This window comes from Biomphalaria glabrata, chromosome 12 (genome assembly GCF_947242115.1).
Source record: "Biomphalaria glabrata chromosome 12, xgBioGlab47.1, whole genome shotgun sequence".
Classification (NCBI taxonomy): Eukaryota; Metazoa; Mollusca; class Gastropoda; family Planorbidae; genus Biomphalaria; species Biomphalaria glabrata.
In genome coordinates this window covers 4,255,894-4,282,441 of record NC_074722.1, presented here as the reverse complement: position 1 = coordinate 4,282,441, position 26,548 = coordinate 4,255,894, and the positions used below count along the sequence as shown (strand labels likewise).

The window sequence follows — 26,548 nt, the reverse complement described above, 5'->3', positions numbered from 1 at the left end:
GAGAAGAATGGAGAAAGAAGGTTGACAGATCTTGTGTGGTGACCCAGCAGACCAAATGGTAGGTGAAAGTGAATGTGAAGTTAGATGTGAGCCTGGCCTAACTAAGGTCTTATACTGAATTTCTAATTGATCTAATTGTTTCGTAAAGGGTCAATCTCTTATTCAAATCTTCAAGAAAAAAAAACATTTCCGTTTTATAGTGGGCCCTAGTAGTGCGTCATGATAGCTCCAGCGATAATAGCCTATGAAAAACTACTTATTAGGCCTAATTGTTGTTTTAAATTATGTCCAGCTTATTTGCATACTAAATAGATTTTTTCTCTTTAAAAAAAAGGAAACATTTTTTTGTGTAAATGTAGTAATTAGTATGACATTAATTTAAGAACACTTGCAGTTTCACGTTGAAGGCTGGTGATAAAGACGTTCACAAAATATGTTTTGGACACAATTAAGCAGAGACGAGCTGTAGGCCTATCAGCGAGTAGTTTGTTGATACGCCACTGATTGCAGTCAGCGCCGGCCTTACTAATTGCGGGGCCCAATTTAATAGGTGCTTGCGAGGCCCCTCTTCTAATTTTATTTTAATATTTTTTTTTACATAACAACTATTACTATGTCGAATCAGATCATTATATAGAAATCTATATTATAAAGTAGAATGTGTGGTGTATGTATGTATGGATGTATGTTACTTATAGACATCAAAACCGCTTGACCAATCTTGATAAAACTAGGCAGGAATGTTCCTTGGGTACCAACTTAGACCGTAGTGTATGTATTGTAGCCCTAAAACAAACTTAAGACCCTCAAAAAAAATAAAGTTGTCCGACTCTATTACAGCTATAGTATTTTATGGATCTAGGCCATGTCTACAATGTTGACATGAGAAAAGATAGAAAGGATTTAGACCTAGATCTAATTTTAAGAAATACACTTTGCGCAGATAGTTTTTTACTTTGACACATGAAAATACAAAAGAAGATCCATTGATTTCATTATATAATAAAATTAACCTTCAATTTGTGTTTCAAAAGCATTTTTTACATTAATTAGTTCCTTATATCTGTGATTACAGATTTCCTGATGAACATTCTTTCATTAGATAATTCCGTAATGAATCGCGTACTAAAAATTAATTCGTTTAATTGTTTACTTTATAATCCCATCCCTAGATCTAAAACTTTAATTCAACTCTAAGATGATAAAACTTCTCTTCGCACAGATAGTTTTATACTTTAACACATAAACATATTAATTAAAGTCCATTCATTTCATATTTTGATCAAATAAACATTCAAATTTGGTTTTCTAAAGCTACAGTCATTTACGAAAGCTGCGAAGCCGAGTTGAGATAGGCCTAGATCTATATTCATTCATGAATCGCGTACTAAAAATTATTTCGTTTAATTGTTCACTTTATAATCCCATTCATTTTAACAAAGCTATCGCTCTTTTCGTTTTTAATAGATAAGAATGTATCGACTTCGGGTAAACCCATTTTCGCAAAACTAATTTTATTTTCGTAGCGAAAGAGAAATATTATTTCGTTGAATTGTTTACAAAACACTCTCAGTGACTATATCGACAGTAATGCGCAAATAAAGACCCGCGGGTCGCGGGTAACATATGTCTAGTTTATTATAAAACAAACATAGCAACTCAACGCAATAGACGCCAGTGGGTTAATTAAAGTCACGTCGATGTTATAATATTACATATTTAATAAACTGAAACTTTCATTGTTTTATACTTTTTTTTAAAAATTATTATTTCTGTAAAAGTGAATCTGGTATAAAAATAATAATAGGTCTAAGCATGGTCTAAGGCTTGTCTTCGAGTGCACAGAAATATATATAGGTCTGTGGTTGTTTGAATCAACAAGAGTTATCCCCCATTGAAAAACAACAACATGGAGTTTATGGGTCAAAAGATGTCAAAACTTACAATTCTTTTTGCTTTCGTTTTTCTATAAGAGTAGATCTAGATAGATGTATCTAGACTATATCCATAGGGTATTTGTTAATGTGTTGAGATAACACTTTGACTTACAGTTTACATATTATAGTTACACTAGTTACAGTCACTAGAATTAGATAGCATAATTAGAATAAATTCAATAATTACATAATAATAATATGATACAATTTTATAATAATAATAGAATCTAGTCTTAATTAGATGCAGGACGTGATCATCTTTTTTTTTTTTTTGAAGTAACGTCTGTCTTATGTTTATAATATTCTAAAACTAGACTAGATCTATTTCTAGAGATCTACAATATAAATTTAAGTCAGAGAATAATTTATTATTTATGACTTAAGTTTAAGAATTCTTGTAAAAAAAAATATAGATCTAGATCTAAAAAAAAATAATTAAATTATAATCTAGATTACTCAGGGCCGGCCATAGGTGATTTGAAGCCCTAGGCAAAGTGAATTAGGTGGCCACAAATGAAATGGCAACATAAAATTAAAAATATACACTGAAAAAAAGTAAAATTATTCTATAAATATTTATAAAAAACAAAAAGGATCTTTAGCATAAGAAGTCTAACAAGTAGATTGGAACATTTATAATAAACCTTGAGTCAAAGTAGAGACTTAGATCTAAACTAACATAGACATATAGATCTTTGTTTATCATTATGATAATAAATCATAAAGCTATTATAAGAGATTACTGTTATACCTGTTGATTTACAAATGTATTCATTATTGAATGTAGTATGACTAGTTATTAAGAGCAAAGTAATCACTCTTACACATAGTCTTCTGCTTCATAAAGATATAGTTTAAAAGTCTAGTCTTGGTCTTTGTTTAGTGCTTAGTCGTCTATGAAATTATGATGTGAATTTGGTTAACAGTCTAGAGTAGAGTAGACTCTATAGAGATCTCTTGCCTAACTACATTCCATGTAGACTAATATAGACAGACCTAGATCTTTTACTATAAGTAGAAAGTAGTCTATATCAGTGTTTCAAAACTTTTAAGTAGGGATGGCCCCATAAACAAAAAAAGAGTTTGTCAATGCCCCTTCCATGGCCAGCTAGAGGGTCTGGGAAAGAGGTATTAGCTTTTTTAGCTGGTCCTTAGTCTCTACGCCAAGCATTTTCCTGCTTGTGAGGTTCACAAGTTCATTATCATGGCATCTACAATGCACTATTTTTTTCTGGAAAAAGGTATATAAAGAAGTGGGGTGGCAAGCCATTACTGATTGTGAAAGACATGTATGCATGTTTGTAATGGATTTGGATGTTTTAATTATCATCCCCTACAAGTCTCTTGAAGAGGTCATGTTTAGTGTATCACTTAAGAGAAATGTGACTGTTATTGATGTAAGAAAGGTGGGTATACTCTAGAATCACACTGGGGAATACATATTGAAATTTTAATTGATTTCTTGAATTCATTCTTTTGATGTGGATACAAAGTTAAACATTAATATTTTCTCTTTTTTTTATATTTTCAGTTTTAAAATTTATGTTTGGGAATAAATGAAGGCTAAAGCAGACATTGACCCACTATGCCAACATTTTTAAATATAAATATATGACCGAAGTGCTATAAATGTGGAATCATTATCAAAACATAAAATCATGGCTTTCTTTCTAACCTCAAGTTCCATGTTGTTAGCAAATGATCATGCACATTGTGTACTAAAAGCAGCTGCAGGAATTTTACCTTTCTTTCTTACAAACAATGTCTTACAAAGACGCTATGTGTCTAGAGCAACACCTATAAAGTCAACATCTCATTACTATGACGTTCTTGGCATCACACCCAGTGCAACTCAAACTCAAATCAAGAGTGCATATTACAAAATGTCCAAGCTGCACCATCCGGATGTTACTGAATGCAAAAACAGTCACTCCCTCTTCACTGAGATCAGTGAAGCTTATGAAGTTCTTGGAAATGTCCGCAAAAGACGACTGTATGATAAAGGTGTTTATAACCCACGGCAGATGAATCAACCTAGTTCTAGGTTTGTATTATTAGTTTAGCTAGTTTTTCTCAATAGAGTTTATGTACTTAATTTATGGCCATTGTGAATTAAGTCGAGTTGCGAACATTAGATAGCAGGCTCTTTGAAAAGTGTAGTAGAGAACTTAGAGTGGACCACATCAGAAAGCACGCTCTTCATAAAGAGTAGTAGAGAACTTAGAGTGGACCACATCAGATAGCAGGCTCTTCATAAAGAGTAGTAGAGAACTTAGAGTGGACCACATCAGAGAGTGCGCTTTTCATAAAGTCTTAAAGAGTAGTAGAGGGGACCTATGTCCAATGATTTTACCTACTTAAAAATCTTCTTTGCAACAAATCTTGTTCCCGCTGGCTTCTCTGCTACCAAAGTGAATGGCACCTTAATCCAATATCTATGCTCATTTTTGAAAAATCCTTAACATACCCTAAGCAAAGAGGGGTAACTTTGAATTAAAAAAAAAATTACTAAATAAAACTTAAAAAAAAATTTAAGATCTAATACTATAAATAAATAAAATCTCTCTCTCTGTGGCATTTTACATCTCATGTTTCTCTTTGCAACTTCTTGTGTGATTAAAGAGGTCAATCCTTGATACACAGCTGCAGTCACATACCCTGTGTATCACAGGTTGGGGATCTGTAATCACCAGGCAGTGTTGCATTTTCACATTATGTTTGTCTAAGTGGTTTATGATGTTGCTACATATTATGTGTTCAAGGATTTTACATGTGATGCTGGTAGGTGATACTGGTCTGTAGTTTCCTGGGTCAGATTTTTCTCCTTTTTTAGCTTCTTTCCAGTCCCTTGGTATTCTGCCCTGGTTAAGCGATGCCTGAAAAAGTATTTTGAGCACTGGTGCTAGCTCATTGCTTAGTTCTTTGAGTAATCTAGCTGGAATACCATCAGGTCCAGATGCTTTATTCAGTTTGATGTTGGCAAATAGTTTTGGATTCCCTTTTCTTGTACTTCTATATCTCCTATGTTGTCTACTTGGTTTCTTCTGTTGTGTATGGCTTCTTCAATCCGGGCCCCTTACTTTATGCTCGCTCTCCATGTGGACCTATGCCACTTTTTCACAGCTGTTAGAGCTGATTTTGAAGAGCTTCATTAATAAATAACTTTGAATAATGAATGATATGTCTAATTTAAAAAAAATAAATACTTTTAATACATTTAGAATATTAAAAAAAAGCTTAAAAAATACTAATTTTCCCAGGTAGGGGCTTATACACTGGCATGTTCATTTGAAAATCTATTAAAAAAAAAAAAATAGTAATAAAAGTGATACATATCCGGTTGTCACTAAAGAAAAAAGTCGCCACGCTCTCGTTCTCAATGAGACACGATGAGCTCTTTTTAAAGGAAAGTTTTAAAAACTGTTGCTAGCATAACAACGCGAACCAATAGAAATAGAACTGTACTGTAAACAATGCACCATACTGAGGTAGTAGCTAATTGGTGAACCTGTGATACATGTGAACAGGAATATCTCTTGGCTCTAGAGCCAACTGAAAAAGTGCTGTATGAGATGAGCCACAGTTGTTCAGTCGTACACTAAAGGAGGTTAACTAATATTATTTCAGAAATGCATACTATTATTTAATCCTTTGTTATTCCACTTGATCTCCTGTCGTGTAATGAAAGCTATACTTCCATATTTTCTTAGCATAATCAGTGTACCTTCATTAAGCAGGCTTAAAAAGATCTAGATCAGAAAACAAAAAAATCGTGTCTTTTCTCAGGCATCGTCATCTTCCAATTAATTGTATATATGTTTATTTCTATCAGAGAAGACAACACAACCAATGAATCAGACGGTCAGGAAGACAACGCAAGAGGTCATCAAAACTATTATTCTCAAAGGGACCCGAGACCTCCCCCGCCACGTGGCAGGTCCAGAATTTACAATTTCGATGAGTTCTACAGGATGCATTACAACGACGTGAGAGAGAAAAGAGCCAATGAATACAAGGAGTATCTAAAGTACCAGGAGATGTTGCGTGAAGAAAGACAAATTGCGGCGGATAAAATGCCCTTGAGTTTGGTTTTTGTGGTGTGGTGTATATTCTTTGCCACTGTTATAACGATTTATGAGAATTACGATGTCAATGTCATTGATACAAGAAAAAAAGCACGGAATGGTACAGGTGATCCTCTAAAGTTTTTAGATAAAAAAGATGTATGAATGTTTTATTTATGCAATCTGTGGTTTAAGAAAATGAGTGAATTCTAGATTTCTTTTTATTTGCTGGGGGGACGAACATTTTAAAAATAATTTTACAATATTTTTCATTATCATGAGTTATATTTTAAATTTATATATATTGTATTATTGGTTAAAAAATGAGTTTTGTGTTATTTTTTTAAAAATTATTATTAGTGCAAAAAATTTTTCTTGGCCAGATGTCGAAGCTGTTAAACCGATATGGATATAAGTAGAAGTGTATGTAGTCTTTCATTTAATTCATGCTTTTATGTGATACAGTGAGCACTTTGATATTTTGGTGGCCAAACTTGGCTATACACTTTGATATCTGGGTGATTAAGTGGTGTATTTAAATCTTTTCTTTGGATATAACATTTGTACACTAAAACCTTTAAATGGAATTATAATATAAACCTATTTTAATGTTTCACAGAAATATTCAAAACTATTATTCCCATCCTTAAACCTAAAACGTTGTATCTAAATAATCTTATACCAAAGCCTTTGAGCCAATGAAACTATTGGATATTTATGTTGACTTTACTTAGTTTAAAAAAAAAACCTGATTAATCTTGAGCAAAATTTTATGTATTGAATGAGAAGGGAATGGAAGAGCAAAGACAATAATGTTCCAAGTTTAAAAATATTTGGTAGTAACAAATACAGTCAAATCCAGTTAACCACGGCAGGATGCAATACTTTTCATTCTAATAACTGGCTGTTTGATTAACCAGTTTAGACTTTCATAGGATATGTTTGGGTACTTGTTTGGTCAAAGAAGCTGCTTCTCTGATTAATCAGTGGTCAGATATTAACTGGACTCGACTGTATTTCATGATGATATTACAATACTTTGCAACTTTCCTTAAATGGTAATAACTGTTTTGGTCTAGTTAAGATGAAGACTTTACATTCAATGTCATTTTTGTGCCTGTATTTTTAATTAATTGGCTCTCCATTACTTGAAATGATTTTGTTTTCATAAATATTTTTGATGAGATTAATTTAATAAGCCACATTTTAAAAATGACTTAATGTAGACTAGGAAAATGGGTGTCCTCTGAGCTGCATATTTCATTCTTGACAATAAACAGCTTGTAAATTATGTTTACTTGGTTTCACTGATTGTTTTTTTACTTCAGCGATGCCTAACATTAATATGTACACTTACTTTCAATCAAATAAAATATCAGAAATATGGGGCAAGAAAAGAAAAAGAAATCTTTTGCCATTAACATTGTACACAAAGGCTCTGTTGGACATTGTACACAAATGCTCTGATGGACATTGTACACAAATGCTCTGATGGACATTGTACACAAATGCTCTGATGGACATTGAACACAAATGCTCTGATGGACATTGTACACAAAGGCTCTGATGGACATTGTACACAAATGCTCTGATGGACATTGTACACAAATGCTCTGATGGACATTGTACACAAATGCTCTGATGGACATTGTACACAAATGCTCTGTTGGACATTGTACACAAATGCTCTGTTGGACATTGTACACAAATGCTCTGATGGACATTGTACACAAATGCTCTGATGGACATTGTACACAAATGCTCTGATGGACATTGTACACAAATGCTCTGATGGACATTGTACACAAATGCTCTGATGGACATTGTATACAAATGCTCTGATGGACATTGTATACATATGCTCTGATGGACATTGTATACATATGCTCTGATGGACATTGTATACATATGCTCTGATGGACATTGTATACAAATGCTCTGTTGGACATTGTATACATATGCTCTGATGGACATTGTATACATATGCTCTGATGGACATTGTATACATATGCTCTGATGGACATTGTACACAAATGCTCTGATGGACATTGTACACAAATGCTCTGATGGACATTGTATACAAATGCTCTGATGGACATTGTACACAAATGCTCTGATGGACATTGTACACAAATGCTCTGATGGACATTGTACACAAATGCTCTGATGGACATTGTACACAAATGCTCTGATGGACATTGTACACATATGCTCTGATGGACATTGTACACAAATGCTCTGATGGACATTGTACACAAATGCTCTGATGGACATTGTATACAAATGCTCTGATGGACATTGTATACATATGCTCTGATGGACATTGTATACATATGCTCTGATGGACATTGTATACATATGCTCTGATGGACATTGTACACAAATGCTCTGATGGACATTGTACACAAATGCTCTGATGGACATTGTACACAAATGCTCTGATGGACATTGTACACAAATGCTCTGATGGACATTGTACACAAATGCTCTGATGGACATTGTACACAAATGCTCTGATGGACATTGTATACATATGCTCTGATGGACATTGTATACATATGCTCTGATGGACATTGTATACATATGCTCTGATGGACATTGTATACATATGCTCTGATGGACATTGTATACAAATGCTCTGATGGACATTGTACACAAATGCTCTGATGGACATTGTACACAAATGCTCTGATGGACATTGTACACAAATGCTCTGATGGACATTGTACACAAATGCTCTGATGGACATTGTATACAAATGCTCTGATGGACATTGTATACATATGCTCTGATGGACATTGTACACAAATGCTCTGATGGACATTGTACACAAATGCTCTGATGGACATTGTATACAAATGCTCTGATGGACATTGTACACAAATGCTCTGATGGACATTGTACACAAATGCTCTGATGGACATTGTACACAAATGCTCTGATGGACATTGTATACAAATGCTCTGATGGACATTGTATACATATGCTCTGATGGACATTGTACACAAATGCTCTGATGGACATTGTACACAAATGCTCTGATGGACATTGTATACAAATGCTCTGATGGACATTGTATACATATGCTCTGATGGACATTGTATACATATGCTCTGATGGACATTGTATACATATGCTCTGATGGACATTGTATACATATGCTCTGATGGACATTGTATACAAATGCTCTGATGGACATTGTACACAAATGCTCTGATGGACATTGTACACAAATGCTCTGATGGACATTGTACACAAATGCTCTGATGGACATTGTATACAAATGCTCTGATGGACATTGTATACATATGCTCTGATGGACATTGTATACATATGCTCTGATGGACATTGTATACATATGCTCTGATGGACATTGTATACATATGCTCTGATGGACATTGTATACAAATGCTCTGATGGACATTGTACACAAATGCTCTGATGGACATTGTACACAAATGCTCTGATGGACATTGTACACAAATGCTCTGATGGACATTGTACACAAATGCTCTGATGGACATTGTACACAAATGCTCTGATGGACATTGTACACAAATGCTCTGATGGACATTGTACACAAATGCTCTGATGGACATTGTACACAAATGCTCTGATGGACATTGTATACAAATGCTCTGATGGACATTGTATACATATGCTCTGATGGACATTGTATACATATGCTCTAATGGACATTGTATACATATGCTCTGATGGACATTGTATACATATGCTCTGATGGACATTGTATACAAATGCTCTGTTGGACATTGTATACATATGCTCTGATGGACATTGTATACATATGCTCTGATGGACATTGTATACATATGCTCTGATGGACATTGTATACATATGCTCTGATGGACATTGTATACAAATGCTCTGTTGGACATTGTATACATATGCTCTGATGGACTTTGTACACATATGCTCTGATGGACATTGTATACAAAGGCTCTGTTGGACATTGTATACAAAGGCTCTGTTGGACATTGTATACAAATGCTCTGTTGGACATTGTATACAAATGCTCTGTTGGACATTGTATACAAATGCTCTGTTGGACATTGTATACAAATGCTCTGTTGGACATTGTATACAAATGCTCTGTTCTGTTTGGCTGGAAACTAAAACATTTTTTGAGTAGCAGCTAAAAACTCAAAACAACCTAATCCTCTGACCATTCTGTACCATTCAGAGTAACTCTGCTTTCTGAATGTGTGTACTGCATGATATTTTAATGCTGACCACAAAATAAGCATGATACTGATCACATTAAAGGGTATAGGTCACATGATCAGACATACAATTCACAGTTCTTTATAGAGATGACACTATGTGACCTAAATTGTGCCGATGTGGCAAAAATTCAAATTTATGGAGATGTACCATTTAGAGTAACTGCTTTCCGAATTCTTTGTAGAGCATGATATTTTGATGCTGATCTGAGAATAAGGCAGTATACTGATCACATTAAAGGTCACACAATCAGACATACAATTTACAGTTCTTTATAAAGATGACACGATGTTTACCTCAGAATAAGGCAGTATACTGATCACATTAAAGGTCACACAATCAGACATACAATTTACAGTTCTTTATAAAGATGACACGATGCTTACCTCAGAATAAGGCAGTATACTGATCACATTAAAGGTCACACAATCAGACATACAATTTACAGTTCTTTATAAAGATGACACGATGTTTACCTCAGAATAAGGCAGTATACTGATCACATTAAAGGTCACACAATCAGACATACAATTTACACTTCTTTATAGAGATGACATGATGTTTACCTCAGAATAAGGCAGTATACTGATCATATTAAAAGTCACACAATCAGACATTCAATTCACAGTTCTTTATAGAGATGACACGATGCTTACTTCAGAATAAGGCAGTTTACTGATCAGATTAAAGGTCACACAATCAGACATTCAATTCACAGTTCATTACAGAGATGACACGATGCTTACTTCAGAATAAGGCAGTTTACTGATCAGATTAAAGGTCACACAATCAGACATACAATTCACAGTTCATTATAGAGATATATTTAACAGTTATCTGTTTTCTAGATTTGTTCATCCAATCAATTTCTTCAAACAATACCACGTTTGCAGGCGTGCAACTTACAGCCCTTGAACTAAATATTTATTAGATTCTCCTTTGAAACTTGACAGCAAACTTTTCATTGCCCAGCGGGTTGTCCAAACAACGAGTGAGAGTTAATGAATCATCCAAGCACTTTCACTTCAGTACAACAATTTAGCATTTACATTTTTATTTGTTTGTCCATGAAATATATAGATATTAACATGCGTAAACAAAAATAGTTTTTATCAAAAAGTTATTTGAAAGTTCAAAATTTAGTGAGTTCTGTCCCCTGTGCAGGAACGGTAACTTAAAGGTAGGAATGTCCGTCTGTTAGAGTTGGGTTATCTTTCTTGGTGTCGTGCACTCTCTTGCGCTAAACATGGAGTGGCACTGTGAAAGAACCTGATGAGCAGCTGCCAGGTTATCTGTGGATATTGTAATGTAAACCAATTTTAATCTTTGATTGACTTTGGGGACAAAACAGTGAAACAATAATGTTTCATCTGTACCGGTAGTTGATGTTTTATAATGATGTTAGGTGTGTGTATTTGTTTCCGAAATGGGGTTATCTTATCTTATATAATACAGACGTTACTTCAAAAAAGAAGATGATTACGTCCTACGCGTCATGCATTTAGTCATGCATATTAACCAATGACTTAAATTCTGCCAAGTCACTGGTTTTCCTGGCTAGCTCAGGCAACCAATTCCATGCTCTAATAGCACTAAGGAAGAAGGAGTATTTGTACAAATTTGTCCTAGCATATGGGACGAGAAATGTGCCTTTATCTTTGTGTCTTTCAGAGTATTTTATTAAATTTTTGTTTTTGAGACAAAGTTATAGTGTTATGTTGGTGGCTATGTACTAAGGATGCTGAAATTATAATAGGGTCTACTGCAATACAAATGTGAAACGGCAGGCGACCCAGAAATTTGAAATAGTAAAGGCGTGTATTTTTGTGAGTTAGATTTAATTTAAAATATCATTTTATATTATCGTACCTACAAGTTTTAATTTATTTCATCTCAAGTTGAATTTGTCTATGTTGTAATAAAAGTTCTATAAGTTTTTTTTTTTTTTTAAAGAATGGTGTTCAAGTCATTTCAAGTTTTACAATTAAAAATAGAATACGCCTTACACTGCTCATAACTGCTGTATAACTCATACAAACTTATCTTTTCCCAAATGTTTCCCATAATAATTTTTACTTTATCGTCCAGTCTATATATATATGTCTATGGTGAGGACATAATCATCTTTTTTTTTTTTTGAAGTTGTGTCTGTATTTCATAAGATAAGTCAGAAAACACCGTAGAACGGAGGAATTTGGTTTCACTTCACTTGCAGCAACGCGAAAAAGACCATCGCCAGTGGACCCGAAAGCATAAAGGTGAGGAACAGTAGATGTGCTTTTTGGGGGTGGATTGTCAGGACAGGAAGGTGTACGAAACAAGTGAGGAGCGAAACATTCCCTGATGGTTTAGGCAGGCAACCGTTCTTAGGACTACCATAAGGAGTGACACAGACTGTAGCGATGAAGGTCACTGAGGCGGCGCCAATGAACTTTATAGGCTAGAGACCATGTGAAGACCAAGACAGGTACTAGGTCTGTGGTGTCCTCATATCCCCTCTAAATCAGTATCATCATCACCTCCGACTTAATTGAGTTGCCTCCCTTAAGATTACAACAATTGATTTGTTGAAAATATTTTTTTTTCTTTCATAACTAAATAAGGGGAAATAAGTATTAATGTTTAAGATTTCCTCGTCCTGCATTGACCAGTTAAAGATATACAATAAATAGAGAGGGTTTTGGGGTGCTTTAAAATGCAATACATTTGTTATGCTATAATAAGATCGTGGAAGACTTACTTAGTTTGTGGTAACAGTTTTGTAAAGGGAGATAAGCCTCGAGCAGACGAGAGTTTAAACGAAGGGCATGCTGAAACCTGAAGGACGCCTCGGCATACTGGTTCATATAGTACAACACGTCGCCTTCGTGAAGCATAACTGTAGCATTAGTACCCAGAGGTATCCTGACAAATAACAAAATATAGCTATAGCATTTGTACCCACCGATATCCTAACAAATAGCACATATAACTGTAGCACTGATATACAGAAATATCTCGACAGACAGCATTAACAACTGTAGCATTGGTACACAGAGGCATCCTAACAAATGAGAGAAGATTAACTCTAGCATTTGTACACATATGTATTAAAATAAAATGTATTTATATATTCAATTAAATGAAATAAAAATAAATAATTGTGGCACTTAAGGCCGGAAAAGGTATTCCACAAGACAGAACAAATGTAATTTTAGCTTCAATCTAATTTTCTATTTAATTTTAGAGATCATATACAAAAGAACAGTAGCCTATATATAAGATATTATAATAGTGATATTAATGTAATTAAGCTAAAACAATATTACAAAGACAGTTTGTGTAGAAACACAGTATATAGGCCTAAACACAAACTCAAAATCGGCCCCCAAAGTGGTCCACTCAGGCAGGTACAAAGAATATCCGAAACTATGAACTACAAACTATCAACAACTACTACCCTGTCTCTACCGATACAAAGGGAAGAGAACTGTAGTTTTGAAATTGTTACCGATAGTGTCCGATAGTATTGTATTGTTAGTCCGACTGACGACATGTTACCATAGGATACATAGATTTATTAATTTTATTTAATATCGTATTTTCAACATCTTTTGTAGATTTTGAGATCTAAACGGGACGGAGCCTAGGGACTAACAGACAGACCACACAAAACTATTAGCGTCCATTCCCTTTTCGAGGGTCGCTTTAAAGTAGCATAAGTAGGCCTATTCACAAAGACATAAAGAAAGTATCATGGATTGTAGATGGTGTACACACCAGAAGTAGAAAGAAGTGTAAAAGCGCATCAGCGCCTGGAGATTACAGATGCCCAGCCTGTGGCTGCAGACGTGTGTAGGCCTATCTTAAGTCAAAAGAGAATTTGCAAAGGGCGAAGATTATCTCTCGAGACGCAAAATGCCATAAAAAGAACAAGGACTAACTTATATATATAAAAAAAGCATTCATCTTTCTTAGCCTTTCAATTCAATCACTTAGCCTTTCAAAACAATCACTTAGCCTTTCAAAACAATCCCTTAGCCTTTCAAAACAATCACTTAGCCTTTCAAAACAATCCCTTAGCCTTTCAAAACAATCCCTTAGCCTTTCAAAACAATCACTTAGCCTTTCAAAACAATCACTTAGCCTTTCAAAACAATCACTTAGCCTTTCAAAACAATCACTTAGCCTTTCAATTCAATCACTTAGCCTTTCAAAACAATCCCTTAGCCTTTCAATTCAATCCCTTAGCCTTTCAATTCAATCCCTTAGCCTTTCAATTCAATCACTTAGCCTTTCAATTCAATCCCTTAGCCTTTCAATTCAATCACTTAGCCTTTCAATTCAATCCCTTAGCCTTTCAATTCAATCCCTTAGCCTTTCAATTCAATCCCTGAGCCTTTCAAAACAATCCCTTAGCCTTTCAATTCAATCCCTTAGCCTTTCAATTCAATCCCTTAGCCTTTCAATTCAATCCCTTAGCCTTTCAATTCAATCACTTAGCCTTTCAATTCAATCCCTTAGCCTTTCAATTCAATCCCTTAGCCTTTCAATTCAATTCCTTAGCCTTTCAATTCAATCACTTAGCCTTTCAATTCAATCCCTTAGCCTTTCAATTCAATCACTTAGCCTTTCAATTCAATCCCTTAGCCTTTCAATTCAATCCCTTAGCCTTTCAATTCAATCACTTAGCCTTTCAATTCAATCATTTAGCCTTTCAATTCAATCACTTAGCCTTTCAATTCAATCACTTAGCCTTTCAATTCAATCACTAACCTGTCCAAAAAATCTTGCAGTTTTCGCTCCGACATTTCATCAAAAGATCGTTGTAAAACGCGTCTATTGCCTGCTGAAAATACTTCCCGAAAGCCAACCGGAAGGAATGGTCTGTCCGTCCGTACGATGACGTAATTATAATTTCTCCTCTCTATGATGACCCTCGCTGTGGCCAGGGCGTTCTGCTCCGCCACGTAGTTGGAGGCCCGCGTGAACTCGACGACGGACAGATCTCGCCCCGCCCAGCTGTTCTCCTTGCTCCTAGACCTGGGCCCATACTCGTAGTAGCCTCCCTTGAGGAGCGCCATGAACGTGACGTCCTGATGCAGGAGTGTATATCCACCAGTCATATGGAGGTTACAATCACAGAACACCCCCGTCACGTCTGTTTGCAACGCCACGTAGTGGAGGCAAGTGTTGATATCCTGGACATCCTCTGTTTTCTGATAAACCCAGCGACTGCTGTTCCGACCTCCGTTTGTAGGAAGGACTATCCACTGATTGAGAGAGAATATTGCTAATACTGACACAATCCCACAGAACTTTACGAGATCATTCTTTATGAATATTTTGACTTTCACAAAAGTTTTAGAAACAAAAACGAAAATAAAAACGAACACATCGTGGAAGAAACGGATTTCCTTATGACCGCAAACCAAATAGGCGATAAACAAAATTGTCCATATCAGAAAAGATTGGAATGACGTCACTTTGGAAGCTCGCGCGTTAAACGCTTTTTGCATCTCCCCCTTGTCTGCTTTCTTTGTGCTCACGTCTGCTGAGCCGGAAATGTGCATGGAGATCTCAACAATAAAGGAGACGGCCAACAGAAAACCGATGCCATTGGTATTGGTCATCTCCAAGAACACGGTTGCGTTGGATTGGCTGAAAATGTTCAAAGACAATTTTTTGAACACATTATAATGAAACCAGTTCCAAGGGCTGATTACTCCGATGCTGTAAAAGCAGAAGTCTGCTAAAATGCCTACTGTTGTTGCGAAAAAAAGACCAAAGGCAAGAGAGATCACTCTAGTACTGAACACATAGCGACGAAGACTTTTTAACACAAGAAAGTGTAAAGTAAACACCAACACGGCGTCTGGGCGGATGTAGATGGTAAGTCCCATGATGAAACTTGCACAGAAAATTTGCCAATGCAACCAAACCGTCTTTCTTGTATTGTAAGAAGTTCTAATGTTTCTATTACATTTTTGTTTGAATTGGAAAGCGTTGTTTGGGTCAGTCTTAATTGGATTGCCATTTATGTCCGGTGCAATCTTTTTACTGCGCGATAATTCTTCGTCATCAGATCTTCTGGAACTTTCAACTAGTGAAGACCCTCTGTCAAAGTTATTACTTGCACCGTCACACTGACTTATCTGGGAATTCCCGATGAGCAGAAGTAAGGAGAAGAAAGTGAACGGTGCTAAAAATGAATGCACCAGGCAATGAGTACCAAGGACATTCAGGTGAACGGAAGTGGCCGCCATGATGGCCGCCATGCATCCAGCCGTATGAGACGTCTGTAGAGTGCAGACATAGTGGTACAGAACTAGAGGCAGAGTTGACGACACGACGACATGAGACACGCGCCATAGCTAAAATATAATTAAAAAAAAAATCAGAAAACAAAATCGATATCAATATCATAATGTAGACTAAATCTAATCCTCACATCAATAAACAAATATATTGGAGAAGTTTATAAAATAATGGACACTAGGGTGGCTGAGTGGTAAAGTGCTTGTCTTCCTAACCGAAGGTGCCGGGTTCGAATCCTGGTTGCGGAATTTTGGGATCTTTAGGCGGCACCTTCCTCATCCCATATGCTAGGACAAATTTGTACAAATGCTCCTTCTTCCCTAGTGCTATTAGAGCATGGAATGGGTTGCCTGAGCTAGCCAGGAAAACCAGTGACTTGGCAGAATTTAAGTCATTGGTTAATATGCATGACTAAATGCATGACGCGTAAGTAACGTCTGTATTAGATAAGATAAGATAAAATATGGAGTCAAGGAGGTCACGCTTTAGGGCGCCTCTGAGTCCACCCGGCTCAAATAGCTACCTGACATTAGTTGAGGAAAAGTTAAAGCCGTTGGTCGTTGTTCTGGCAACATGACACTTTCATTAACAGTGTGCTACAGAAACAGATGCCCTACAGATCTCAAGGTCTGACAGGGGATCTTCATAAAATATTTGCAAATCTATAAATAGTAAGCTTCTTTTCTTTTTGGTGTATCAGAATAAGGACGTATTGAAAAACGATACATTTTTTAAAGCTTTTTTTCCCCCCTTTTTAGCCCAATAAATACAAATGAAAAAAAACACTCTTTCTCTCCGAACTGACGATACCAACGTTGATTCCACAAGAGTTAACAAAGAACAGATCGCTGTGAACATCGCTGATTGATAAATTTGTTATATTTATATTTAACATAAAGGGAAATAAAATGATGGTGCATTCTCCAACTGATCCCTTCCTCCTCTCCTAAAACTATAACAACTAGTATAAAGATACTTACTACATAGGGAGAGAAGCTATATCCTGTTAGTGAAACTAGCCACCCAACTGTGACGTAGAAATGGGGATACAGGGGCGAGCTCAGACCATACATGACCGCCTTCAGTTCCACCTCTTTGTACTTGGTCAGCGGGAGTGGCGGGTCGGGCGGGGAGTACTCGTGAGATCTGAACCCGTAGCCATAGAGGTGCAAGTGTGCAACTAGATGTAAGGATGACACATTTCTAGTAAACATACTGCATAAATAAATAGCATTGCAAATAATAAATATCACATTTGTAACACTTTTCTAATACAAATTAAAACCAATTCGCTGTTGGAGATTATTATCCATGGCGGGGAACCTATACTAGCAATCTTTTCGGTGTATCCGGTGGTAAAAAATAAAGGCAGTGCTTTTAAGCTATGTTTTTTAAAAGTACAATTTTGTGCACTTTTAAGCACTGTAGAATTGAATTTGAGAAGCTCTTGCATTTTTAACTTTTATTTAGTGGGCCATTTTTGAAGTTGCAGGCGAGGTGGCTGAGCGGTAAATCGCTTGACTTCCGAACAGATCTTCCGGGTTTGAATCCTGGTGAAGACTGGGATTTTTAACTTCGGCATATTTGGGTACCTCTGAGTCCACCCAGGTTTAATGGGTACCTGACATTAGTTGGGGAAAAGTAGAGGCGGTTGATCGTTGTGCTGGCCACATGACACCCTCGTTAACTGTGGGACACAGAAACAGATGACCTTTACATCATCTGCCCTATAGAATGGAAGTTCTGAAAGGGAAATTTACTTTTTTTTTACTTTAAATTTGAAGTTCACTTTTGCGTCCTTGACTTTGTAAAGTGTATCGTGAAAATCTCCAACCATAAAAATATTATAATATTTGAAACAATAAATAGCATTGTTATAATAAATGATAAGAAACATAGCATTGATTTAATAAATATAACAATAAACAACATTATTTTAATAAATCTTAGTTAATAACGGAATGTTGTTATTAGGCCTATATCACTGTTGTAACAACAGATTGACCAATATACATGGCATGTGTGCTCTCCTGACACAAAGAAGTCTACGTTGGCTCGGACATGTCACCATCATGCCAGATGGTAGAATCCCGAAAGATATCTTATATGCTGAGCTTGTGGAGGGAGTCAGACCCAAGGGCCGCCATAGACTAACCTATAGAGATGTCTGCAAGTGAGACATGAGAGCCACAGACATCAACAAAAGTATGTGGGAAGACATACCCAAAGACCGGAGTGCATGGAGACAGACTGCGCGTGCTGGGACGATCCTCGCGGAGATCAAAAGAAACGAAGCGGACTTAATCAAGAAGAAAGAAAAGAAAGCTGCCCTTACAGCTAGCCCTGAAACAGATGCATACACATGCACGAATTGTGGCATAGTCTGCCGCTGTAGAATTGGCTTGTTTAGCCACACCAGATTCTGAAATTCTATCCAGGACAGAGAGGAAAGAAGAAAGACGGTCGACAGATCATGTGTGGGGCCCCCACGGTTCAACCGACTAAGGGATAGGTGAAGGTGAATACGGTAATGTAAATCTAGAGGCTAGACAAGAAAAGTTTCTGTCATTCTGCAAACTGAAACCGTTCGTATGGCTTCATCCACGTGGAACAAAAGTTTATCGTCTGCTGACACAAGCTGTTCAAAACGAGGCTTTGTCTATTGTTACGGAAACAAGAGATAGCTAAAAGAACCATCAGAACATTAAATAGAAGAAAAAAAAAAGTGCACGTATGTTTATATATGTGGGGTGCTTCATGCAACTCTTATAGTAAGTTCATAGCTAGTATAAAATAAATGAAGCATTAGATTTAGCTCCAATGTGATGAATTAGAGCATTATGTCTTTCATGACACACACACGCGCAAACGCACGCGCGCACGTTTATGAAATCTGCTCGACGTTACGGTATTAATTAAAAACACACAAAGTTAACTTAAAATAAGATAATAAAGTGAGTTTCAGATTTCACACAAACTCGTAGGAAAATTTGTATAAAATTTCAATGTTAATATGAACTTACTATCGTGAACAGCGAGTTGGTTTCCAGTTATGACTTAATTGTTTGAACGAACGAAATCGTCCATAACAATGGACCTCATTCACCAATCGTAAACAAACAACAGTTAGCCACGTGATTCTCCATATCTTCTTTACAAATTACGATCTAATTTTAATACACAATGTTTATCACGTGACAGTTTTTTTCCACGTTGTTTTATCAATATTATCACGTGACTAAATGTTGTTTGTTTACGATTGGTGAATGAGGCCCATTGTCTTTTGTGTTTTATCATATCACAGTAGTTGTTCTTTGATCTGATGACCTTGTTGAAGTCACTTGCCTGTATACAAATGTCTTTCATTCACTTTCATTCATGGTATTGATACTTGTGAATGTAAAGGATTGAAAGAGATATAAACACATGATAAGAAATTAACACAAACACACATAGAGTTGTCTCAGCGCTTAAGTAAAAGAAATCCTTTGACTCGCCATTTTGTACTGCGCAAAACGTGAATGAACTAATTATTTTCATTTCAAAACATTTTTTTTCTATTCTATCTAAAAAATCATTAAATATGTCTTAGCTTTTTTATTAAGTGGCAAAAATAAAATCTTGGTGTTTGGTAACATCAGCTGAAGTTCGGACAAAGCCTCAAGATCAGATTGGCGGGATTCTCAAACCCAGTGATTCTCGGACACAGTGATTCTCAAACCCAGTGATTCTCATACCCAGTGATTCTCAGACCCAGTGATTCTCAAACCCAGTGATTCTCAAACCCAGTGATTCTCAGACCCAGTGATTCTCAAATTGTACGTGCATTTCTAGCAAGAGGGTAATAAAAGGGTTCCTCCATGAACCACACACCCTCTTGAGTTAACTAGAAGGTCTGGGATCCCAAGCCATTCTGAGTTGCAAAATTCCTTCACCTAGCGTTTTCAGTGCACACACTTCATCATAGTAAACAGGGCCTGTCTTAGGCCACTGCAACCTATGCGGTCGCAGTGGGCCCCGCGTTTTCATAGACCCCGCGCTAATTCAAAGTGTAATTATTAATTGCAAAATATATACGAAAAATTTTTGGAAATGTCCTGCACTAATTAAAATCTCCTGAAAACGCATAAAAATCTCATGAAAAATAGACAAAATTATCATTTGTGTGTGTCATTCATTATGGAAAACGCCATTCCTACGCGCGATAAAAAAATTCTATGTCAGCTTTCATGTAATAAAATGTAATGATCGGACAATTTATCCCCATAACCGGAAGTTCCAATACCGTATTTACTTTTATAGTCACTGGCATAAAAATATGCCATAGGTTGCAAGATTCGTAAAGTAAAGTAAACTTGATCGCAATTTTGTACTTAGAAATTTATTTTCTAATTCAAAATCTTAATTTTCACTTACTATCCCTATTCTTACCTAGACTAGGCCCCGCGCAATCAGTTTCGCATAAGGCCCCGCAATTGCTAGGACCGGCCCTGATAGTAAACAGAACGAAAATGAAACAAACAATGGAGTAGGATGGGACTGTAACACTAGCACTGACACGAGAGAGATAAAACACACACACAAAAAGACCCCCTACCCTCTCCCTTTTCTTTCGACAGTGCTTGACGGGTTGAGATTCGCCTCTTTAGCCACTTCAAAGACGTCTTCGAATCTCAGACCACAACAAAGCGCTTAGCTGTCTCTTTGTACACGTATAGACTTGCAAGTTTGTCAGTGTGTGTGTACTGTCACAACTGTCAACTGCCCCAAAATTGAATGTCAGTCTGTAGTAATATGATACAATCCGTAGTTACAGAACAACAAATTTAAATGTTTAAAATAACTATTTTCAGTTCCAACGCACAGGACAATAGTCTATGTCAAACAAGTCTGTGATGTCTATTGAAGCTACAAGCGTATAAATATCTTTTTCCAAGACGGTCTAGCAGACAAAAGAATACCATAAACCTCCTTATAGCTTTGCCCTTAGATTTAAGGCCCGGCTTCTTTCATGTCATTGTTGACGATAGGAACAATGGACCTCATTCGCCAACCGTAAACAAACAACATTTAGCCACGTGGTGCTCTATCTCTTCTATATAATTTACGATCTCATGTTTAATTCATGATGGTTGTCACGTGACAGTTTTTTTCCCCATTGTTTTATCAATAAGATCACGTGACTAAATGTTGTTTGTTTACGATTGGTGAATGAGGTCCATTGGGTTTTTATTGAACCTTGTGTACGTTTAATTTATGATGGTTGTCACGTGACAGTTTTTTTCCGTTGTTTTATCAATAAGATCACGTGACTAAATGTTGTTTGTTTACGATTGGTGAATAAGGTCCATTGGGTTTTTATTGAACCTTGTGTACGTTGTTTTAGAAGTGATTAATAGACAAATTGAAAAGATAAGAAAAACCGCCACGAAACTGCGTCTGTAATAGTAAAAATGATAATGATATTTATTATTATGATTATACTACTATTTGTACTAGTACTCCTAATAACAAGGCCAGTTGTAGGTAAATGGAGGCCCTTGGCGAGGTGAATATGATTGCCCCAAATGAAAATTAAAAATAAAAATTGAAAAAAAATAACATCACGCTATTTATTAAAACCATATCTGTATCTATGTAGGAATCAATCAATATAACATGGACACGTTCTTTATTGCTAATTGAATATGACCGTAAGTTTAGATGTTTCCAATCGAAGCCGATATGCTGTCTCTCTCCTCTGCGTCGCTTGAACATCTCCCGTGTTTGTGACTTCTTCCTGCCAATAAGTCGATTCGTTGACTACTTTTTTCTAAAGCCATCCGCTTGTCGTTTGCCTTTTGATGTACCAGGCATAAATAACGTCTCGACCTTTTCACCAAAAAAAGTCTAAAATTGAAAGTGTAACAAGTGACTCTAAACTTTCTTTAATAAACGTTTGAGTCATGAGTCATGGTAAAAGAGCTAGTCTAGCAGACGTAGAGCAATAAAGCTTTGCTATGTTTGAGATTTCATCCCTAGATTCGAAGTATTTTGGGTTTGTGTGGGGGTTAAAATGTCTGTTTAAACAACATTATCAGCAGCGTCGCAAGGTTCGGTGTCACAAAGGGCGGTTAGCTCACGATGTTACCCCCATCCAGCCTTATTACTCCCCACTCCACCCCAACACACACAAACTAATACTGGTATAGTTGGACCTAATATATTGAACAAATTACCTTCAACAGATTGATACACTTCATCGGGGTGAACCATCCACCAGTTTCTTGGTTGTAACACATGCCATGTACGAAATATCAATGTCAAGGTCGTTACCAGGACCGGGGTGAAAGAAGGAAATATGTCGAGTTGAGATTTTGTCAACCTAGCGTCCTCTGCTCTGGTCACTTGTTTAACCTTCATCATCTGCTCCCCACTTTCATAGCCATGCTTTATTTTCAAGTCATTGGTTAGCTTTGAAGGGCGAGTTCTATTTCTTAGTTTTCCCATAATTCCACAGCTTGTAATGAGATGCGACCTTGAAATTAAATATAGCTCGTGATATCACAAGGAAGCAAAGATGATAGATCTATGATTGGCTTTTCTAGTGTGTGTCCTCTATTCCTTGCTTATTTATCTAGATCTAATTTAATATTTGTATAATAACGAATAAAAGCCTGAAATAAAGAAAAGATAACTCTCCTTTTTTAAAAAACTAACACAAGCTTGAATGTGGTGTATACAATCAACAAAAACCTGTCTCTGCGTTCAGACTATTGAGTAACTAGACCTTTGAGAAAATAGACCTATGTCATAGCATGGTCCTGGACAGTTTTGGTCCTGAAACCTATGTAGCAATTTTCCTTTGACTAAGTAGTATCAACTTTAACATTCCATTATCTAAGATAAAAAAAAACACCTCGTTTAATTGTTAACATAAAGAAATTGAATTGTTTGAAGCCATTATGAGAGTGCCATAGAGAATCGATAACCAATAATTAATTGACTATTTGGTTATTTTTAAATTGATTCATGATTTATTAGGTACCATAAATAATTGTGTAAAATTTCAACTTGATCCGTGTACGGTTATCCAAGTGAACAAAACCCCACATTTTATATGTATCTATTTACACTAAAGGATAAATTTCCCTTTTTGATATCTACCAAAATAATTAATTAACAGTAATTCATTCATTGATTAGTTAATTGTTTTTATTGATTCATGTTTTGTTAGGTGCAATTAATAATTGTATAAAGTTTCAACTTGATCCGAGAATGGATGTGGAAGAAATAAACATATTCAAAATTTGTACCAGACAGACAGACAGACAGACAGACAGACAGAGTGACATTGACTTGATATAAACTCTGTAATAAAAAAAAAAAGGCGAAAGGTGATCAAAACTTGTAGCATGGCAAAAAGCAAGTAAACAAAATATTTTTAAAGCTAAAATTGCACACGGCTGAGTACGGCTGGGTAGCTAAGTTGATAGAGCGTCAAGCGAACGTCATGCGTTCGATCCCTGTAATGGGAGTTTATTTCTCTTGTTTTATGACAGATAAAACGTGAAGGTTTAATTCACCAAATGGTATGAGCATAAAGTAGGAATAAATTATAAAAACTATAATACTTGTTTTATGTAAGTCCATTTAATGGTGAGCTAATTTCGCTGTATGTTATATCAATTATAAATTATTAGCTTTTATATAGCGCTACTTTCATGCTTATAGCACGCTCAGAGCGCCATGGTCCTATCTCAGTTGTGGACCAGTGGGGGGAGGGGGTATCTGGGTGAAGGCTTTTCCGTTCTGCATCTAGGCGCTCAGTAAACACAACTCTGCTCGAGTCGGGTGTCGAACCTCGAGCCCCCTTCATAGGTAGCAAAGCCAAGTCAAGTTCAAGCGTGCTTAGCCTCTCGACCCCGATTTCAATCATTTTAAAAACTATATTACTTGTTTTATGTAAATCCATTGAATGGTGAACTACTTTCACTGTATATTTACTATATTATATCAATTATAAAAACGTAACTCCAACTAAAATAATAAAGTGTGTAGCTTATACCATCAGAATTATACAAACCACACAAGTTGTGTCGACTTACCTTCAATGGTCGTTCTCTAACTGGATAAGAAATATACACTTCAAATGAACAAGGTTCTTAAACAAATCCAATCTTTGAACGACATGCCAAGTCAGCGCTTTTTTGTCAGTGAACTGTTCAATACATGTCAACCGATCGAATATTGGCCGTCAGCTATTGGTCCTTACCTTTTCTGTAGTAGCGAAATTTGAAATAATTGACTTGTATACATCTACTATAGGTTTCAATGACAATATGAGAATTTTAAAACTCGTAAATAAAAAAGTAATGCTCAGATAACAAAAGTGATAGTGTCCTGGTTAGTGGTGAGTTGAGAGGAAAACATGACCTACTTACAATAGAGTGATTTTATTCTTAAATGTCTAGTCTAGCTCCACAGGACTTAATGCTATTTTTTTTCTATATATATATATTATAGATCCTACCCAAGGGCCATAACTCATGAATCTTGTAGACAACGTATTGTGCTTTGTGCGCTTGTGGTTTAAGAAACATGACACGATTATCCCCCTTACTTATCTGCCATTTCGTTTCGTTAGCTGTGTTGGATTTGCTTCAGGCTAAGTTAGTCATCCGCGGACTTAAAGACATTCTTAAGGATCGTGGAGCTATCATCTTCTTAACAGCAAGAAGTGTAGCTTGTATATAAATAAGGAAATCTGTAAATAGATTTGGTTTATTTTTATATGAAACTAACCCAGCACCTGAAATGAAACAGATACTTAAACGTTAAATAAGCATCACATAGAGCACACAAAGGGTGACAGCAGTACATGCACTACATGTCATTCATTTTCAAGAGGCCCGAACAAGACACTGGCTCAAAACACCCCAATAGAAAGAAAGGTGTATGGAGAGCCGAATGATTTGAAAACCACCTCGCAGTTCATCTCATGTATTTGCCAAGTCACCTGAATACTCCAACATAATAATGAGAACGAGGAAGAAGAAGAAATGGACGAAAACAATGAACGTCATCCTCTTCTCCTTTCAAGCAACGTCCGTATTTATAAGATAAGAACAACACTTATAACAGATTCATTTGATTAGAACGCTCTCTCTGAAATGAAGCCGAAAACTGGTGCAGTGGATGATAGCGGGCTTCGACATTCCGAAGCGCATACTACACAATCAGGCAGCCATCTTGTACTTGTTCCAACACATTAGCGCGGAGACTACAACTTGCGAACCCGTTAATTAATCATATCCAGGACCCTGAGCTCCAGTAAATGAATGGCCAGATTGAGTTCTTCACTAAATATTAGAAACCAGCTCACAGCTTTAATATTACGTCTTTGATTTAGATCTTCAATCTTCATTTTTGTTTGTTTCCAAACATTTCTTGATCTTCCTCTTTTTTTTTTAATTATAAAGCCTTATATAAACTAATTTTGTCTGTCTCGGATCAACCTGAAATTTTGCACAATTTTTTCTTTTACCTGACAAAACATGAATCAATTTAAAAGATTAACCAATTACTCAATTGATTATTGGTAATTTATTACTTAAAGGGATATTTTTAAAAATAGAAATAACCTCTACATTATTGAGATATAAATTGTAAATGTGGAGTCCTCCTCCTAAGAGTGGAAAAGTTCCGTTTTGTATTTTTAAAGTTTTTTTAAAAATATATTTTCCTTGTTATCTTCCTCTAGGCGTGCAGATATAACCCTAAATAAGAATCACATTAGTGTTGAGACTCTGTTTTGGTTTGTAGCTCCAAACATTTGTCAAAACTAAACCCTGTGGCGTAGCTAGGGTGGGTGGAGGAGGGGGGAGAATTTGAAAATACCCCCGGGCCCCCACTTGAGGGGGTCCCCCAAATGAGTGCTTTTTACATTGAAATTTAAATATTACGCAAAATGCAGGGGCCCCCAAAGAGTCAAGCCCCCCAGGCCCCCAAACGATGGAAAATTCC

General features: G+C 36.1%; 2 protein-coding genes across 4 annotated transcripts; one reads left to right on the top strand and one right to left on the bottom strand.

The window, feature by feature from the left end:
- The first annotated feature begins 1,874 nt into the window (after window positions 1-1,874).
- Window positions 1,875-7,292, top strand: LOC106066426 (dnaJ homolog subfamily C member 30, mitochondrial-like). 3 transcript variants are annotated; one of them, XM_013225426.2, is made up of 4 exons: window positions 1,890-2,012; window positions 3,179-3,343; window positions 3,469-3,981; window positions 5,770-7,292. In XM_013225426.2, the coding sequence occupies exons 3-4, from the start codon at window positions 3,596-3,598 to the stop codon at window positions 6,164-6,166; spliced, it is 783 nt and encodes a 260-aa protein (XP_013080880.2). In that variant the 5' UTR covers window positions 1,890-2,012; window positions 3,179-3,343; window positions 3,469-3,595; the 3' UTR covers window positions 6,167-7,292. The 3 variants fall into 3 exon arrangements, with proteins under 3 accessions (XP_055862720.1, XP_013080880.2, XP_055862721.1); XM_056006745.1 differs by lacking the exon at window positions 3,179-3,343 and having other exon boundaries at window positions 1,875-2,012; XM_056006746.1 differs by lacking the exon at window positions 3,179-3,343 and having other exon boundaries at window positions 1,913-1,932.
- A 3,671-nt stretch (window positions 7,293-10,963) lies between these two features.
- On the bottom strand, window positions 10,964-25,997 carry LOC106070170 (uncharacterized). The gene is made up of 6 exons (XM_056006658.1): window positions 24,631-25,997; window positions 22,762-23,060; window positions 17,524-17,723; window positions 15,002-16,599; window positions 12,987-13,150; window positions 10,964-11,538 (listed from the first exon to the last, which is right to left on the bottom strand). The coding sequence occupies exons 2-6, from the start codon at window positions 23,030-23,032 to the stop codon at window positions 11,444-11,446; spliced, it is 2,328 nt and encodes a 775-aa protein (XP_055862633.1). The 5' UTR covers window positions 23,033-23,060; window positions 24,631-25,997; the 3' UTR covers window positions 10,964-11,443.
- Between the last annotated feature and the right edge of the window lie 551 nt (window positions 25,998-26,548).